General features: G+C 39.6%; 2 protein-coding genes across 3 annotated transcripts in view; one reads left to right on the top strand and one right to left on the bottom strand.

The window, feature by feature from the left end:
* The first annotated feature begins 2043 nt into the window (after positions 1–2043).
* Positions 2044–4096, top strand: Srp9 (signal recognition particle 9). The gene is made up of 3 exons (XM_076763456.1): positions 2044–2348; positions 2733–2801; positions 2881–4096. Exons 1-3 carry the CDS (start codon positions 2277–2279, stop codon positions 2974–2976), a joined length of 237 nt encoding a protein of 78 aa, XP_076619571.1. The 5' UTR covers positions 2044–2276; the 3' UTR covers positions 2977–4096.
* LOC143340971 (band 4.1-like protein 4) overlaps positions 3077–19727 on the bottom strand; it is a 102254-nt gene continuing 85603 nt past the window's right edge. For both annotated transcript variants that reach the window (XM_076763447.1, XM_076763446.1), the window contains 11 exons: positions 11218–11338; positions 11045–11132; positions 10849–10965; positions 9511–10023; positions 7564–7778; positions 6184–6259; positions 5955–6040; positions 5564–5719; positions 4497–4770; positions 3696–3802; positions 3077–3217 (listed from right to left, as the gene is read on the bottom strand). In XM_076763447.1, coding sequence (XP_076619562.1) covers positions 3181–3217; positions 3696–3802; positions 4497–4770; positions 5564–5719; positions 5955–6040; positions 6184–6259; positions 7564–7778; positions 9511–10023; positions 10849–10965; positions 11045–11132; positions 11218–11338 — 1790 coding nt within the window. In that variant the 3' untranslated portion in view covers positions 3077–3180. The remainder of the gene's footprint in view (positions 3218–3695; positions 3803–4496; positions 4771–5563; positions 5720–5954; positions 6041–6183; positions 6260–7563; positions 7779–9510; positions 10024–10848; positions 10966–11044; positions 11133–11217; positions 11339–19727) is intronic.

Below are 19727 nucleotides of genomic sequence, written 5' to 3'. Positions count from 1 at the left end.
TTCGAAATTGGGTCAAGGCCAAATCCGGATTTCCAAAATGTTCGAAATTTTTCTAAGATTCGATGGCCTTGACCTACTTTCGAAATTGGGTCAAGGCCATCCGGATTTCCAAAGCGCCCGGAATTTTTCTAAGATTCGAATGGCCTTGACCCAATTTCGAAAGTGGGTCAAGGCCATCCGGATTTCCAAGGCGCCCGGAATTTTTCTAAGATTCGAATGGCCTTGACCCACTTTCGAAATTGGGTCAAGGCCATCCGGATTTTCAAAGAGCCCGGAATTTTTCTAAGATTCGAATGGCCTTGACCCAATTTCGAAAGTGGGTCAAGGCCATCCGGATTTCCAAAGCGCCCGGAATTTATCTAAGATTCGAATGGCCTTGACCCACTTTCGAAATTGGGTCAAGGCCATCCGGATTTCCAAACCGCCCGGAACATTTCTAAAATGCTGGTGAACTTGCGAAGAAGGTGGTACGCATCTTATAGGTAGGAGAATGATTTGGAGAGGAAAAGGACGGTAAAAAATGATGAGAACACATAGAATACTTTGAAATTATATCATTTATTGTCATAGATTTACATTATACAAAACTTTAATACATATAAACATATTATATTGTATTACATCATGTCACAAGTTGTCAGCAACGGTCAGCAGTGGTCAGCGATGGTCAGCTGACGTCGGGAGATGTTGGCAGAGGCCAGCTTAGGTCGGGAGATGCTGGGAGAGGTCAGCAGAGGCTGGCAGTAGCCAGTAGTAATCGTTGTACGTTGCCAGAAATATAAGCGGTGGTCAGCAGTGGTCAGCAGTGGTCAGCAGCGGTCAGCAGAGGCCAACGGAGGCCAGCAGAGGCATGCAGAGGCAAGTGGAGTCCAGCAGGGGCAGGCAGTAGCAAGTTGTAATCGTTATACGTTGTCAAAAGTAACAGGAGTGGTCAGTAGCGGTTAGCAGAGTCCAGCGGAGGCAGGCAGAAGTCAGGAGTAATCGTTATACGTGGTCAGAAATATAAGCGGTGGTCAGCAGAGGCCAGCAGAGGCTGGGAGAGGCTAACAGTAGCCAGTCGTAATCGTTATACGTTGTCAGATGTAACAGGAGTGATCAGCAGCGGTCAGTAGAGGCCAGCAGAGGCTGGCAGACGTCAGTAGTAATCGTTATACGTGGTCAAAAATTCCAGGAGTGGTCAGCAGCGGTCAGCAGAGGCTAGTGGAAACCTGTTGATGGGAGGTCGGATATTAATTGCTCAATAGCGAGAAGGGAAGTGTGAGCCTTTCTCTCTCGACTCCCACGAGAAAGAGGGCATATGTCATTTTGTGTTTGTCGACCCTCCGAGGTTTTGCATAGATGTCAGATTCAGCACCCGGTGCCTTACTCACACATGGAAGATCACGCGTACGTGAGCTTGTAGTGTTTCGGAAAGTCGACAAAGGTAAACTGACTGCTCTTCTTCAACAGTCTCTCAGAGATGCCAGAAAGGCACCGAAGGTGCTCTCTCACACTATGCTAGATCACGCGTTCGTGAGCTCGTAGAGTTTCGGAGAGCCGACAAAGGCAAACTGACACATACTCTCTTTGTCGATTATTCTGAAGCTGCCCAAAGTAGTTTCGAACCGCCGCGTGAGAGTCGAGAGAGCCGCCCAAGTTTGCAGCGGAATAGTTCATTATTTTCAACAATAGATGGCGCTTATTTTCGACCTCGAACCCTCTGGTGCTAAAACGCCCAAGTTTGTCGTCGAATAGTTCGTTACCCTCAACGCTAGATGGCACTTATTTCTCGACCTCAGGCCCCCTGGTGCTAAAACGCCCAAGTTTGTCGTGGAATAGTTCGTATCATCCACGCTAGATGGATTTTTTGACAAACTTGGCCGTTTTAGCACCAGAGGTCCTGAGGTTGATAAATGAACGCCATCTAGCGTTGAAGGTAACGAACTATCCCACGACAAACTTGGGCGTTTTAGCACCAGAGGGTTCGAGGTCGAAAATAAGCGCCATCTATTGTTGAAAATAACAAACTATTTACAGTTTGCCTTTGTCAACTTTCCGAAACTGTACGAGCTTACGTACGCGTGATCTGGCATAGTGTGAGTAGTACACCCAGTGCTCAATCTGGCATCTCTGCTTCCCTACTGGTCTTTACTCCGAAATTGAAGATCAAACACGTTTTGTGTTGTGATAACTATTATCATTTTTACAATATGTCGAACTGAATTTGTTATTATTAATAGAAATATCGGTGTGGTGCATCATCTTCCACGTTGTGTATTCTTTTCTTAGTATTAGAAATGACATATTTAAGTTCGTGGGAAGAGTTCGAGAAAGGCGCCGAGAGGTTATATCTTCAAAATCCGATGAAGGTAAATTTTAATTAAATTCACGCATGTTGTTTTATATTTTTCATCTCTGTAGATTGAAAATCTTACGTATTTTTTAACAGTGGTGTTCGGAAAACATATTTCAGTCAGTAATTTAAAACAATTTCATAGGTTATGAAAGGTGAATGACATTGCGATATGACACGTCATTCATTCGGAGTTGAGACAAAATTTTATTTCGACAACTTTTCTAAACAACATTTAATTCTTAGTTAGGATAAAAGGTATTGAAAATTAGCATTGTGTGAGGTTTTATTTTAGCAATAGGCTACAGGTGTAATCTTAAACATTTACATCTGCACAGGCATTATATTTGTAAACAGTTTTACAATTGTTGGTTTATAATTTATTATTTTCTTCTTTCAGACTCGGTATACAATGAAATATTGCCATAATAAAGGTATTCTATGTCTTAAACTTACAGACAATCGAACAGTAAGTATATTAACCTTACGTAACTTACCTTATAATTTTTAGGCTTATTTAAATAATACAATTGTAACGTTTGTTGCAGTGCTTACAATACAAAACAGAGATAGCACAGGACTTAAAGAAGATGGAAAAGTTTATAGGAAACTTGATGAGGCACATGGCATCTAAAGAGAGCTAAGTAAAGGACTAGATAAGATTAGGGACACTCTTTTTAAGTAAGGAATAAAAGTGCTGCTCGTGTAATTCATTGTTTATGTTTCATTTCATAAGATTCAGTGACTGATGGGATTATAGATATTTAATTTGAATGAGGTATAAAAACTTCCTTAAATATACAATATGTGCATAAATGTCTATTTTTTATTTATTTAAAGCTTCATGCTCATTTTGGGTGGTACCGTTGCCTCCTTGTTAAAGTTCTGAAACAGTGCAAAACAGAGTGTATCGACACGCGATTAAACGTTTATCCGAAAATACAAGTTTGTCAAGAAATGAGAACGGAAGTGTAGTTTGTTGTAATTTATGTGAAAAATACTAGTACTATTCGGAAAGTGTAATTGTATTGTTTCAATGATAAGAAGAATACTCAATGGCATATACAGTAGTGCCCACATAACTGACCGCATTTTTGTCCACTTAAGTGTTATCGATATACGTATATGTGGTTTCGGGTGCCAGGTATTGTATGTCACTCGCACTTATCCTCTTTCCTTATCTCCGCCGAATTCTGAGAAGTAACCATGCCCACTTAAACAATCGCGGACACTTAAGTGGGCACTACTGTACTGTATTAGGTATTAATAAAGCGATACTTAATTGTTGCCCTTAAGTTTAATCAATTTCTTACTCGATATTATTACAAGAGAGAAGCACAAAGCAATGAAAAGAAGCACTTACGATATAATGGGCTGCAGAACAGCATCCAGAGTAGTATCAACAGGATGGTAGATTTCTTGGTTTGAAGACAGTTCATAGCGTACCTCTCCCCCTAATTGCAATTGCGTCTATACCAAACAAAACTATTTTACTAATATACTATGCAGAAGATTGTACGATACAACGGACTACATTCTAGGAACAGCATTTCGTTATATCGATCTTGCATTTATTACTTCTTAACGGGGAAAAATAATTTAACACCGAAGGATAACAAAAAATAACGTAACAAAATGCTGTAACTACCGGAGAAAGAAATAGTATACCTTAACCACATGTATTTGTAAAAAGCGTTTTAGTATTTCTAAAAGACTTCCACATTGTAAGTGCATCATTTAATAAAGACAATTTCATCTGGGATACATTGTTGTAAGAATCCTTTATTGCCATAAAAAAAAAACCCTACGTTACTTCCAAGGATAGGTCGCGCCCGTGTGTTCGTCGATTTTACCCAAACTTTTCCCGGTGATTCCACGTGTTTTCTTTCGCTTTGGAGTTACCAGAAAAATATTCGAATGGAATCTCTCTCGTACGACCTCTCCTTGTTAGTTGATCCTTCGTCGTCTTTTAAAAGCGAAAAGCTTGAACTACTTGAAGCAAAAGTGTTACCCATTACTCTCTGGTGGTACTGTTTTACTTTTTGCAAAAATGATCGTCCACCAAAGTCTCGTATGCGCGCAGAAAGTATCGAATCACGCTTGAAACCAAATTGACTGAACGGCTAAGTGACGTTGTAAAAGAGCAAGCGAAAAGAATACGTACTACTCGGGTAGGTTTAGCGCTGTCGGCAGAGCTTGAGCAGCAGCTTGAAAATTCCTGCGGTGTGCTTTCCCCGAGGCCACTGTCCACGTTACTGCCTATCAATATTCTGTTGTTTCGTGTATAATAAAAGTCCTTCCTCATATTGCACTCAGTCCTACTACCGTCGTAGTACTTTGTCTCGACTTGGCTTGGCCTCGTCGGCGGCAAATTATAACTTCCGTCGCGACAATGCTGTATCATTCTTCTGTTTCTTTTGCCAACGGATCCGATCGTTCTGAAAGTGAGTCCTTGACAGTCTTCGATATCACTCCAAACTTAACGATCATCCCAGATCGGGCACCATTCCGACATCGATGCATGTACATATATATATTTTAGTTTACCAAAACGAACAAATGCGGTTAATACATACTACGAGCTATGTTGCATTCCTTAGCGATACACATATCTTTTATTCGTAACGATATAACATTAATAATCACGCCAACAACTGTATCATCCGTCGATTAATTTCACGTACGCCAATATATTTAAAAGTTTACGGTATCCTAACGATACACCGAACACCTAAAGGGGGATTCGAGAGCGTTCGTGAGAATTTTAAACGATCTTTTTAACAACGACAATACACCAGTAATCTCGACACTCCCAAATACCGACATATGTTCGACGAGTACACGATGCAAAAAAAACACACAATACACAAAGAAAACTGTTCAACGAGACACACAACGAACAAATACTACAATTCCGAGGATGGTAATTCCACGGAACAACAACGCACTTCCATGGAGTAGCAGAAAGCGATCAGTAGGTGCCAGCCAGGACATAAATAAACAGGTGCGACAAGCTGTTAATCTCATCGATTTATTAAGGATCTGTCATGCTTCGAAATAAATAATAGGGGGCATGCTTATAGTAGATAATGTACATGCTCTGAATAAATAAAAAAAAAAAAAAAAAAACACATGCAAAGGGGATTTTAAACAATGACTACGGATCCCGTCTCATCCTCCAGTTGCGGAGGATGGTTGTGGATGTTGCAGGCCGCCTTGAGATCATCGTACCTAGGCAGGGACGACGAGTCTGCGTCATCCAATCGGGAATTGCTAGACTGTAGGGGACATTGCTGTACAGTTTGCGACTGAACCACCGTATATGGTATCTCTCGTCGTTGCTGCTCGCTCATTCCCGTTGTGTCGATTAATCCAAACTCCAAATGTCTGGAAAATTAACCGTTACCTTAATCCTTACGTTGCTATGCACGAGACATGATCTTTACAGGGACCGTGCCAAATAAATTCTTTTCAATTTGGTAATTAAATCATTTTTTATATCTTGGTCCCAATTTTTCCTCGATCGATCAGACAATGTTTAAATGTTTTTCTCTTTAAAACTAACTACAATTTTCTTATCAAGGTCTCGAGTCCTCAAAAGATATTGTTCAATGAAACGTACTTCCTAAGCTCGTCTGGCAGTGGTTGTTTCTGAGAAGGACTCCGGTGCCTGCTCCTATGCCTCCGTCTAGGTTCTGTGTGGCTCACCTATCACAGTATCGTATTCACTTTAATTACGTGTTACGAAAAAAAAAACAAGAAAAGAGTATAAAGCGAGGAAGATTTCTGAATGTGCCGGGAGTCCTTATAAAAATTGAATGCACGAAATCACGTTGTTTATTCGAACTTACGACAGCTCGTTGGACTCCTTCGCCCTTCCGCTTCTGCGCTTCCCTCCATTGCGGTTCGGAGTCCACCAATTCGTGTCTGAAAAGGTTTACGTACAAACGTAGTAACGAGCATTACGGTCTAGAGTGTAGTTTAATTCGGGGAACACCGGCGAGCATTATACGCGTCACAGTGATAAATTAGATTTGAATCGTACGCGTTTGTCAAGCCGTGATTACGGGACCGGTCCTCACGCATTCATTTTTCATTGAATAATGCGAAAGCATCATCAGGAGATTTCGTTGCCAGCGGTTGATACTTCCCGAGCGCGTCGTCATTAAAATAATTATCACCTTTACGCAGTTTATGTACCCTACCGTGAGAGTATAATGAGTACGAGGGCTTCTTTCCCGTCCTCACGGTCGATGAACCCAGCCAAGACATTCTAGCGAGTTGTTTCGTTTTCACATGACCGTCTAAGGAGCCTTTATTACTCCAATTAATTACCAATTAAGCCGGAACGCGCATCTAAGACGGTCAATCGACTTGATGCACGGCGGAAGATGCAACGAGGTCGATTAAATCGAATGGTATTGTTTAAACTCCCTCCGCGATGAGGATATATTTATTGTTTGGAAGAACAATGCCCCAAAATTACCACCACTGGTGCTCGTCGAGAGAGAAATAGTTTTAAATAATCGTGACAAACTCTAAATATCAGAGTACGATGAGTGTAACTTAATCATCGAATTAACGCATGTTATTTTCTAAGTAACAGCAATTTTGTGATTTCTCCGTTTTGCTAGATTTCCTACTTTCTGAATGATTTCCCGAATAATTGCTTCGGAAATAGACCGTTGTACAAAGAAACGAGGATTGAACATGTGAATCAGGCGATTGTTAAAACACTCCGACCTTTAGGCATACTTATTATAATTTTCCCATCACAGTTGCTATATATAATATTTCTATAAAGATTAATCAAAGTAGATCGTACAAGCAAAGTTTGATATATTTATTAAACGTTACATTTCATTCTTTGGGATTATTTTCAATATACAAGAGATTTAATTAACTTACATAATTAAATAGATAAAAAAAAGTAGCATATTCGTGTGAGAACAATCGATATAATAGAATATTCTTATTCATTTAATCATGTAGGTTAATTGAATTTTTTCTATAACAAAGAGAACCAGAACATCGAAACATTTAATAAATATATTAGACTCTGCTTCTATCGCTATGATCTTCTTGAATTAATTTTCCATCGCGTGTCAATTAAATGTTTCCCGATTTCTTACGATTTACAGATGCTATGAAAAATTTTATTTTTCCGACGAGTACCAAAAATGGTAATTGTTAAATATTGTCCTTTAAAGGATGATTATTGGTAACTGTACCTAGAAGACCGGGAACTTCTGTGCTTCCTGCGGTGCTTGCGGTGGCCTGACCTGGTGTCCGAGCCTCTCGAAAGCTCGGATTCGCAATCAGAGTGGCGACTATGTCTTCGATGACTATGACTATGACTTCTTCTACGATGACCACCGCGGCTGTGACTGTCCCCTGAACTTTGGCTCTCCACGGAGCTGCTCCTTCGCTGGAGCCTGCTTAAGAGCTAAAAATCGAACGAGTAATCACTTAACTATAACTATCTAATAAATATCAACAAAACCAAAGTATAGCCTCGCGATAAATATTATTACTAGGTCTACGCAAAAGTTTTCTTTCATATAGATCCTCCGAACCGACAATCATGTAAAATAACAATTTAGCTCAGTGGGTTACAAAATTTGCGTGACAATTAGCAGTTAATTGGACAACATAAGCATAGCATGAGAAAGATTCAGAAGGACGGAAGTCTAGTTTCACATATACTCTTCGAACGCAACGTTGTGTAGTGATTAACCCTAGGATGACTCGAGTCTGACTCTCGGGGTCGTTTAGGGTCCTTGGGAACTTAAATTTTATTAGCGTGCAATTAACTTATAGTGTCTCTAGAGCAACCGGATAAGATTAGTTAAAAATGCATCTTTACATCGTACAGTATTTTTATATAATATGCTAAATTTCTAAGATATATAGAATAATTAGAAGCAATGTTAAGGTAGCGAAGAAGCCAAAAGGACTAAAGTTAACGCAGACGAAGAAGAACTTTTTGCGAAAGGCCGTAACGCATGGTGGAGAGTAGTTGAATTACGACAATCCATGCACAAAAAATCATGGCTGGAATCCAGTTAACCGACTACGCAGACGGTTATGCGAAATATAACCAGATGGCGAACACCTGGTTTGGTCGAATGAGTATCCTGTTTAACTAATATCTGCAGCCCGGAGAAACTATAATTAATATGAGAAAGTAATTTCTACCGCGAAAGAAAATATCCTCGCGCGGCTCGAATGACTTAAAAGAAAATGTTAATAGAGTTTAAATGGGAAGTTAAAGTTTATGGGTAGATGATTGACTTGTTCAGAAGAGATAAACTGTTTCGTTCGAGATGTTTTACTCAATTTACAGTTTACTACGAACATTCAGATACTTTATCGGTACGCGAAAATTCGTATTAACAACCCTGGCGTGAAGAAGCTCGGATATAAAATACGAAGACCTGTGCAGAGTTCTAAATAAAATAGTATATCAACCCATTCACTGTCAGGTAAATTTAAAGCGTGGAATTTCACAAAATCTAACGATCCTCAATTATAGATATACAACTGAAATGGAATAAGAGATTCTGGAGGCCAAAATAAGACGAAAATCAAGAATACCAATCTCTTGATTGAAGCTTCGTTAAAAAGTTACTAACAAAATTATTAATAAAATTTGTCTCCCTACGCGAATTTTTTTCTCGAAAGTACGTAGCATTTCGGGGGTATGTCTGTTCACTAAAAATAATTGTAATGGACCCCCACAACTGAAAATAATTTTTTCAGAACGATTTGAAATTTTTTAATTTCATCGAAAAATTAAGAACTCGAATTTTTTTTTCGAAAGTGAGTAGAAATTCGGGGGTACGTGTAACGACCAAAAGTGATTGTAATTAACCCCCTTAGCTAAAAATAATTTTTTTTAGAACGATTTGAAATTTTTTTTTCCGTCGAAAAATTTTCCGTTTGATATGGAACTTTAAACGTCAATAACTTTTAAACGAAGTCTCAATCAACAAATTGGTATTCTTGATAATATTTTCGTTCATCCTTTCTAACGATTCCTAACTCGAATGGTTATAAAGTTATTCCGTGACCAATTGCAACCAATCTGAACTCGTAACGAAGAGTACGTAATTAACTGTGAATGGGTTAAATATATAGAGATGTATTCTAATTAATTAGAAGTTTGGGAAACGTACTGCCGGTGCCGTTCCCGCGGAGCGGACGGACCGAGGACTAGACGAAGTATAAAGGCCCCGCGGTTGGCTCTGGGTCCAAGGCGCGCTCCTGGTGCTCCTAGGGCTCGAGCTGTTCACCTGCCTCGCGTTCTGCGTGCTGCACAAAACGTTCCCGCTCGTTGGATTGTTGCACGGATTCGGATTCACGGCGGCAGGTGTTTCCACGAAAGGCCCAACCATTTCCTGGCCCTCCACCACACGTCGTTGCGCTCTACGGCTGGGAGTTCTCTGGAAAATCGGCGGCGGATTCCGTCTGATCACCGTGTGCTTCTCCGAGCCGGACGGAGGGCTGTACGACCGGAAACGAGAGTAAGGACTCAGAGGCGGCGGCCCGGTGGCCATCAGACGGAAGAACGCCTGGTGCTCCAGACAACATTTCCAGAGGTGTCTGCACGCTCCTTTCGACGGCGTCTCGAAACCGTGCGTCCTTTCCTCGGAGTTCTTCTCGCTGACCCTCAGCATGAAGTATCTACCCTGGAAAATAGCGTAAGAATATTTTAATATACGTTGCTTGCTATTAAGGAGGCATTTTTGGGTAATACATTCTCGAAAATTACGTCGAGGATTACCAGACTGCGAGTGTTTATGCATTTACGGGGAATTTTGATTCCCAAAAGACTACAGAATGCACTTAACGCTGGAACAATTATTGTGTATTTATTTGTACTCAAGATATTGTAACGATAGATAGTTGGAGAAATATACAGGGTATTCTGCCACCTCTGGGAAAAATTTTAATGGGGAATTCTAGAAGCTAAAATAAGACGAAAATCAAGAATAGCAATTTGTTGATTGAGGCTTCGTTAAATAGTTATTAACGTTTAAAGTTCCGCTTGTAGAACGGCGATCTGCCCACGCTGAATGAGAACCACTATTGCATGCACGCAGCTGTGCGCAGATTCCCGTTTTACAGACGGAACTTTAAACGTTAATAACTTTTTAACGAAGCCTCAATTAACAAATTAGTATTCTTGATTTTCGTCTTATTTTGGCCTCTAGAATCTCCCATTAAAATTTTTCCCAGGGTTGGCCGAACACCCTGTATAATGCAGTGGAAATAAATGTTTATTCATTACCATATAGAAAACTATCAAGAGTTTTGTAGCAATTTTTATTAGAAATTACGAATGAGTCAATTCGTTAGTTCTAGCGTGAATATGTCAAAATATAAGAAATACTTAAAGTAAGATACGAATTATTATTTTTAGGGGTCGAGGCAACTACGAAGCATCCATTTCATTAATTTTATTAATAAAAGTATGAATTTGTATAAAGGTCAGCAGTCTGATGATTACCTACCTTATAATAGATTTTGTTGATCCGAGGCCAGTAGTAATTTCCCACTTTGGTCTTGTTGCGCAACAATATTATCCCGCTGGGCGTCAAACCCAAAAAGTACTCCACGCTATCTTCGCCCTGCGAACCAAGATTACAGGGTTTTCACGAATTATCCGAAATAGATTCTTTTTTTTAAGTACGAAAAGTGGATAGTTACCAAGACAGGGTGCAAATCGACCCCATACATTTCGAGCCATTTCACCTTGTCCAGGTAATTCAGCTCCGCCGCGGAGGGTAATTGTCCTCTGAAAAGGGTGTCATTTGTTATTTTTTAAATTACTACGATCGATACGAATATAGACAACAAAATAGTTTGTACGAAATACTTACACGAGAGTTTTGTGAAGTTCCACTATGCGGTTCTCCAGTTCCGTAGTTTGATTGGCTAAGAATCGAAATTCAGTCACATAGCCCAAGGAATGCCGCCTTGGATCGTAATCCCCGAGTTCCGCTGGAAAAAATTACAAATTACGATAAATTTACATTAGAAAATTCATCGTTCCTATATTCTGCAATAATTATCCTGTTTAATGTTTTTCTATCGTTATTCGTTCCGTGTAGAAAATTCGTAATCGCATGCAAACTGTTTGTGCACGAAAGTTCTTGCAGTTACATATTCGTCAACACGGGGGTTACAAATTCTGTAAATTCAATTCGTAATGTAATTCACATCCTTTACACGCGGCGCGACGCGAGTAATCGTCGTTCTCCCCGTGTATAACATCTCCTTTTTATGAAGTTATGCGCGTATAAGGAATACATTCACAATTTATTCGCAACGTATTAAGTAAATCGTTCCATAACACGCATTCCGTCAGCCGGATGCTCGCACGCACGAAGCTACTCCCATCCTGCAATCTTCGAATACATAAGTCGCGCGTCCCTTTTTTGTGCAACTCCTTCTCCACGCCCCGCCCTTATTTACTATTACGTTGTTGCATAGGTTTTGTGCATCGATCCATTACCCTATACAAAGCAACAATCTCGATACACGCTGCAAAGAACGCATCGAGTCCTAACAAACGAAGAGTTTATCGGAAAAAGGAAGAAACTTCAAGTTTTTTCTCAGGATACAAAAATTTACTTTTTAATATAATGTCACAACTTCCTATGGTCTCGTATGGTGTAAAGGACTGAAATTAGTTAAATTACCTTGCAAAGTTATGCAGAAAAAAAACCTTTTTTTTTCTTAACCTAGGGTTAAACCTGTTGAGAAGTGCAAATTTAAAGAAAGTAAATATGCTGAGATATCTTCAGTAACTTTAAAATATACAGGGTGTTTGGCCACCCCTGACTTTAGTGCGAGATTCTAGAGGCCAAAATAAGACGAAAATCAAGAATACCAATTTATTGATGGAGGCTACGTTAAAAAGTTATTAACGTTTAAAGTTCCGACCGTACTGAATTTTTTTCTCGAAAATGAGCAGGATTTCTGTGGTATATCCATTCACCAAAAATGATTGTATTTGACCCCGGAAAACGAAAATTATTTTTCTAGAACGATTTGAGATTTTTTAATTTTGTCGAAAAATTTCACATCTTCTCGAATTTTTTTCTAGAAAGTGGGTAAGATTTCGGGGTTATGTCTATTGACCAAAAATGATTGTAATTGACCCCTGTAGCCAAAAATATTTTTTTTAGCACGATTTGAAATTTTTTTTTTTCGTCGAAAAATTTAGGCACCTACCCCCTGTCGATTTTTCTTAAAAATTCGTTTTTGATTTTTAATAATTTTGTTTGACGCCCTACAGAAAAGTTGTCTTGTACTTTCTTATAGGTACCCATGAGATCTACTTCAGAAAAAAGTTTCATTGAAATATATTCACTATTGTAGGAGTTATGGCTGTTTGAAAATTGGACCATTTTTATGGGGTTTTTCTCATTTTGCGAGGTCGTGGACCAACTTTTCGAATATTTTTGCGATTTGTACATATACTTCACCAAAATACGCGTAGTTTGCTTTTTTAAACATTAAAATCGGCCAATCCGTTCAGAAGTTATGATGTTTTAAAGATTTGCATGGAATTTCGGGGAACCATTTCAGGCCTCAGATTATATTTTCGGTAAGGAATTTTTTTCTCGAAACTGAGTAGGATTTCGGGGGTATATCTGTTGACCAAAAATGCTTACAATTGATCCCTGCAACTAAAAATAATTTTTCCAAGACGATTCGAAAGTCTTTTTTTTCACCTAAAATTTTCAGCACTTACTCGAATTTTTTTCTAGAAAGTGGGTAGGATTTTGACGGCATGTCTATTCACCAAAAATGAATGTAATCGGCCCCTGCAATCGAAAATAATTTTTCCAGAATGATTTGAAACTTTTTGAAATTTCAGGAGAATCGGAATGTCAAGGTCAGACATTATAGTTTCGGTAAAGAATTTTTTTCTCGAAAGTGCGTAGGATTTCGGGGGTATGTCTGTTGACCAAAAATGCTTGCAATTGACCCCCGAAACCAAAAATAATTTTTCCAGAATGATTTGAAATTTTCGAATTTAATTTTTTAATAACTTTTTAACGAAGCGTTTATCAAGAAATTGATATTATTGATTGTCGTCTTACTTTGGTCTCTAGAATCTCCTCTTAAAATTTTCCCTAGACCACCCTGTATATTCATATAGCTACTCCTGAGTCGAGTAGTGTGTTCTGAGCTTAGGTGACATCGTGTCCAAATAAATTCTGGTTTATAAGTCATATATTTTCAAAAATATGATATCAAACTTCGTAACAAATTAAAATATTATCTAAGGGATCAAACTTCCTACCAAAAATCCCTTTAAAAAAAAAGCTGAAAGGGTCCAAATAATGAACTACAAAGAGACGTAAAATCAAAGTCCCCAGCGGACAATTACTCGTATCTGATTCGCGTGGAAGATTTTCCGCCGATCGAGGCGGATATATTCTTTCACCCTGTCCCCGAGGTTTCCCTTCTATCGATGTCTCCCATCTCCCGTAGGGTGCACCGACGGAAATGCCCTCCAGAAATCATCCTAGTCGGTTAATTGAATCACCGACTTTGATGAATATCGACTCCGACCGGCGGCAGGGGCACTTTATTTTCTCGCTGGTTTCTCGTTCCCGTTTCGTCCACGGCAAGAAAGAACCCTACACCTTGTCGTCGCCGGCTTCTTGCATGTTCATTCGGTCGTGTAATTACGAGACCGCCGGTCGTAGACCGCGGACCGATCGGTCGCGCCGCGTTATGCACGAAACGCGCATAGTTATCGGTCCCGGGGGGCTCTCGCTTCGATGAAGTAGACGGAAAGGGATCGTTATGGATTGGAAAATGTCCACGTACGCGGGACCGGATCGTTCAAAGAACTGTCTAGAGTCGAAGAAAGGGTACGGCGGAATGTAACTCGATCGATAAATGCCAATCGATACGCGGTGCGTAATCGGAATCTCGATTCCTGTTTTAATGAGTCGTCATTCTGATTCTTGATTGATGGAGATTACGAACCCGACGCACGGTTAGACAAATCTAATTGAGCGATAAGTAATCTCGACAACGTAAGAATTCTGCGAATGCTCGGAGGGCCCGTAAATTTCTTCGAACGCATAAACATGTCGCAGGCAATCATAGTTTACGGTGTGCAACAAAAATAATAGGGCGATCCAGTTGATAGTACCACCGTAAATAATTTACGAATCGATCGTTGGACGTTAAATGTTTTTGTACAAATATTGCATTCTATTAAGGATAGTTTGTTCAAGAAATTACTAAGTAACTATATAACTTGATTTAAACCTTGCGTAACCGATCCCACTCAGCTATCGAATTTACTATCAAAGTCTCGTGTTTCAAGCACAATCTTGGCTATTATTAAGGGAAAATAGTTTCCTCGCGCAGGCAGCTATACCGATTAATTAATATTCGAGGAATGCGGTTTATATCGATCACTTCCGACATCGAATCGCGCCTAAGGCAGTTAGTTGCTCCGTTGAGCAAGCTTTATTGCCAAGTTTACCAGCAAACTTAGAAAAAAATGTCACTTTCTGTCAATTTTCAATCGATAGAAAATATTAAAAATAGTCTTCGTCGAATTTGAATATATCCGACGATATTACAGTGGCATAGTAATAGATCTCGTTGTAAAAACAAGTTACTGTCACGTACATATCGCAAACGTAAAACAGATACTGGATACATCTCCAGTGGTTCGAAGAACACGAAGAATGCACCGTAAATCATTTCGGTTCTCCAGTAAAAATGGAAGTTGTTCCCAAGATCCAAAGAGAACTTTGAAGTGAATAAATTGTAGCAATTATATCGGCAATTACACCAGCAAACTTAGAAAGAAACGTCAATTTCTGTCAATTTTACACCGAAATTGAATATTTTCAATCAGTAGAAAATATTAAAAATGGTCTCCGTCGAATTTGAATATATCCGACGATATTACAGTGGCATGGTAATAGATCTCGTTGTAAAAACAAGTTACTGCCACGTACATATCGCAAACGTAAAACAGATACTGGATACATCTCCAGTGGTTCGAAGAACACGAAGAATGCACCGTAAATCATTTCGGTTCTGCAGTAAAAATGGAAGTTGTTCCCAAGATTCGAAGAGAACTTTGAAGTGCATAAATCGTAGCAATTATATCGACGATAGGAGCTCGAAAACGTACGGTAATTTAAAATTTCGATTCTCAATGGGAATTCTAACGTGGAACCACCGGTACCACTCGTTCATAAACTTTGCCAGTGTATCGAGTAGCCATTCCTATATGCCGAGTGCGACAATACGGCATACAATTAAGGAACACCGGCGTAAGAATGACAGACAACGGGGCAACAATAAACGTGGAAAACAATGGATCTTCGAGATACGATTCCATTGTCCGCGAGTCAATGAAGCGTCCTCGAGTTACTTCCGCGCGCTTCCGGTAAAGTATAGGGCGAAAAGTCTCGAGGAATTATGAAACTAAATTAATTCGCGAAACGAAACAGCGCCCTAAAAATGAGGCCCCGACGGTGAAAGAGCCCCGGCAAGGAAATGCGCAGAAATAATGGGATCCGCTCGAGAGATTTCCGAGAAGAATGGCCAAAGGTGTTTTCGTCGCCGTTAGTAATGGCGTTGCGCTCAAAGCTTTCGGTGATATCTTGTTTGAGATCTCCGGGAAAGGCTGGACAACTGCTTTCACCGACGAGGGTCCATTTCCATTCGTAAAATAGAGCGTAGAAACTGGCCGTTCTACTTATTTCCGGGGATAACTTCAATATTTGCGAACGTCGGGGGCAAAGGGCTCGCGACTCGAAAGGAAAACGCGTTACCGTGCGATGGCGACATGTCCCGGAGACACTGAAATCATTCTCGTTTACCATTTGATTAATACTCGCCCGTTAAACCCTCTCATAGTGAAATTACTTTCCGTCTCCGAACAAGAATGCAATTACGCTCGCAGCCGTAACGAAACTTTTTCCTGTCGTAGAAAAATACAAGTCTCGCTGCTTTGCTCTGAAAGTCCAGAGAAATTATGCGCCATTTTTTTGTTTAAATTATAGTAACGTTAATGACTTGGATCACTTTTTCTCAATTTCTTGATTTTTGTCTGTTTTATTTAACAGCTTAGTTCTTGTTCGTTCGAAGTATATATTAGGTTGGCGGAAAAGATATCCATTATTTTCACGATTGTTTAATATGGTTCGGATCATGCGACTTGGGTCGAATATGTACCGTTTTGTTTGGCTAAGGCTTCGCAGATGGAAATTCGATTTATCAATTCGCGTGGCACCCAAGCATAGAGCTTCTTTTTGAATCCAGCTTTATGCAAATGGTTTAAAACAGTTTTATGGTCGATCTTTAGCCCCATCGATCTACTTCGATCATCTCCATGATTTTATCGACTTTTCGACGTTGGCTGTGACAGTATCGGAACATTTACAAGTTACACAAAAACATTGAAAAGTTACAGAACAGAATTCAGTGACAAGTTACAATAGAACAGAGAACAGTCACAGATGCATAGTATACAAGAGTGTAATAGAACAAAATTTATACAGATTAAATATCAAGAAATTTACGAACCATTTACATGTATAATTGTTAACACGTGTATATATATTTGTTAATAAATTTAAGGTGTTTGTAAATAGTTCTTGTACTTATCTATTTACTAAATAGCTCGACTTCACGAATCTTGTAGAAGCCAATAACATTTCCTAACGATATTTAGTCGAAGAGAAATGGCTCCGTCGTAAGATGCGATACAAAATAATTTTCCGAGTTCCCAAGAGTGTGGAATAAAATATTTATCGCCCGAACGTTTCCACGTACCGTTGTTCGGGGAACGCGCGTTGAATAATTTGAAAAAAGCGCACGTCACTGAAAAGAAAACGCAATATCGTACAGTTACGAGTTTCCCTTCCATTCCAATTTCTCGTTCAACGAGCATTATAACGACGCGTCTAAATATCGGTCAAGATCCCGATGCTTGTTTGCGTTTCCCACATCCCGCGAGCGGTTTATTCACGATATCCATTCGGACGTCGCTAAATTATGCGCGCGCTACGATCCACCGCGAAGCGCCTCGCAAGATCTATTATGCCCGGGAATAAAGATTTATATGCCTGAACCGTATCAGGAGAAAGAGCGTGACGCCGTGGATTCGTTTGCACGGCGACGGGGTTGGAAAAGAAACGCGAACAGGAAAGTCGAACACGCGAAATTATGTTGCTTAAGATGTTGCAATCCATCCTCCCGCGGTGATCTCATCCGCGGCGGACCGCACGCGCATTCAGCAAAGTTTATCTCCATTTCGCGAAGCAAAACGCGTGCCGTGTCCCTTTCTCCTGTCTCTCTCTCTCGTTTTTTCCACTTTCTCTCCATCTCTCTCTCTCTCTCTCTGTCTCTGCACCGCGTCCCGTTGTCAACGGTCTCCCGGACTGAACAAGAAGAAAGGGCATTCATTTCGTCTCTTTTGACGGCGATGAGACGCAAACACGACCGTATCTTTCTCTCCCCGCCCTTTCTCTATTTGCATGACTTTGAATCTCAGCAGCAGATAACTAACGCGTGGACCTGCAGCCTCCTTCCGCCCAGCTCGCGCGTCTTTCCCTCGTCGTTCGCCAAACCGTCGAACACGCGGACGACGCGTTCTCCAGATTTTTAACTATTAGATTCGTCCCATAAATTCCGTGGCGTTCGATATTTTGAAATCGATGAGAATAAAGTTTGTAATTTAATAGAAAACCGATAAAATTTGCCAGTTTGGAGAATTCATAGAAAAATAGATATTTTTTCAAAGCTCGAAGCTTGGAATCCATACATTGGCTTACGAAACAAAATATTCGTGCTTGAGTCTGATTGCACAAATATTTTGGTTTGCATATAACGAAACTGAACTTTGTAAGAAAGGATCTCCAGGCTTATTAGCTACATTTTAGTACAAAATTAAACAAGTTTTGCAACGAAGATACAACAGCTTTGCCAAACGAAAGGGAGTTGTCGAATGAGAAGAGTTTTACTGTTTTTCATAAAATTCCATTATATGTTTAAAATATTCCTTCAGGTTGTAGTACAAAACGAACGTATGGGAGGACCTAATATTAACCCCTGGACGTTCATAACCATAACCAGTACTTTGAAGATCAACATCAACTTCAATATGGCAATCGCCTGTGGATCGAAGATTACCTATTTTATTATAAATCGAAATCCCACCCACTGAGGGTTGTAGGGGGGTGGGTGTTCGCAGTCCCAAGGGGTAGGTAAATGGGCCCAAAGTACGGTGAAACTAATTAAGTATGGCTTAATGGCTTTAGGATATGTCAATTCCTTTTGTAAAATAAGGTACATTGCCAGATGACCAAATCAAGTAATATTGAATGATGTGTCCTATAATATAAATTGTTGGAATTCCCAACATATGTATGTTAATACGAAAAAGTAAAATTGTGAGTGAAACAAGTGCATGCTTAGAAAAATTTCCATCAAAGGAAACTCTAAATTTTTGTGTAGCAATATAGATAGAATTTGAATCGTTGAAGGTAAACCCTTGGATTTAAAGGTACAAGCGGAAAGTATAATACATAAACGCGAGGAGATTCTTTATCCCAGGTTGGTTACCTTCGTCGATTCCATCGGTGCTCCGAGGTATTTCGAAATAGAAATAACTGTCTGAAAGGGAGAAGAAGTCGAAAGTACCTTGGAAAAGTTTAACGCGTTACCGTGCATGCGAGCGTCTCTTTTCGCCGGTGAAATTGAAGTCACGTGCCGCGCAAAGCTTCCACGAATCTTTTTAAATCGCTTTTCTCTGATCGTACCTTTGTTGAAAACTTTAACCCTACTCGTAACGCTAGACTTTCCCCGGTACTCTTCCCTTCGGAGATCCGTTTTCTCTCTCACGGATGCACCAGGATCAAAGACACGAAAGTGTTATTACTTTTATGCGACTATCGACGTTAGATTTTCGCGATCAATAATGGAACTGAGATGTATATTAAAATCGAATCCCACCAAACCACAGAAACATCTCTAGTACAAAAATGAGTACTAAAAATTACCAACTTTTGTGAAATAATTAACGTACGCTGCAAGTTTATGCATTTAATTTCCAAGAAACTACATAATGCACTTAATATACAAATATATCAAAAATAACCCTCTAAAAAGCTTCTATTTCATTGCTCCACAAGTTTAAACTAATATTTTATAATATATGTCAACGTAATAATTTGAAAATTTATGTAATCCTCCATCGAGTCATTATTTTTTAAACCCTTTAAAGGAAAGTTGATTTCCATTTACCAATTTGAAAAATTAATTCAGTTGACATTGAGAGCCCATTTAAGTATAAATTTGCCTAAAGATCCACAGTCTACTTATACCTGTTGTT

Source organism: Colletes latitarsis, chromosome 4, assembly GCF_051014445.1.
Source record: "Colletes latitarsis isolate SP2378_abdomen chromosome 4, iyColLati1, whole genome shotgun sequence".
NCBI classification, from domain to species: domain Eukaryota; kingdom Metazoa; phylum Arthropoda; class Insecta; order Hymenoptera; family Colletidae; genus Colletes; species Colletes latitarsis.
Note: the sequence above shows the minus strand (reverse complement) of the source record. Positions and strands in the feature narration are given on the sequence as shown.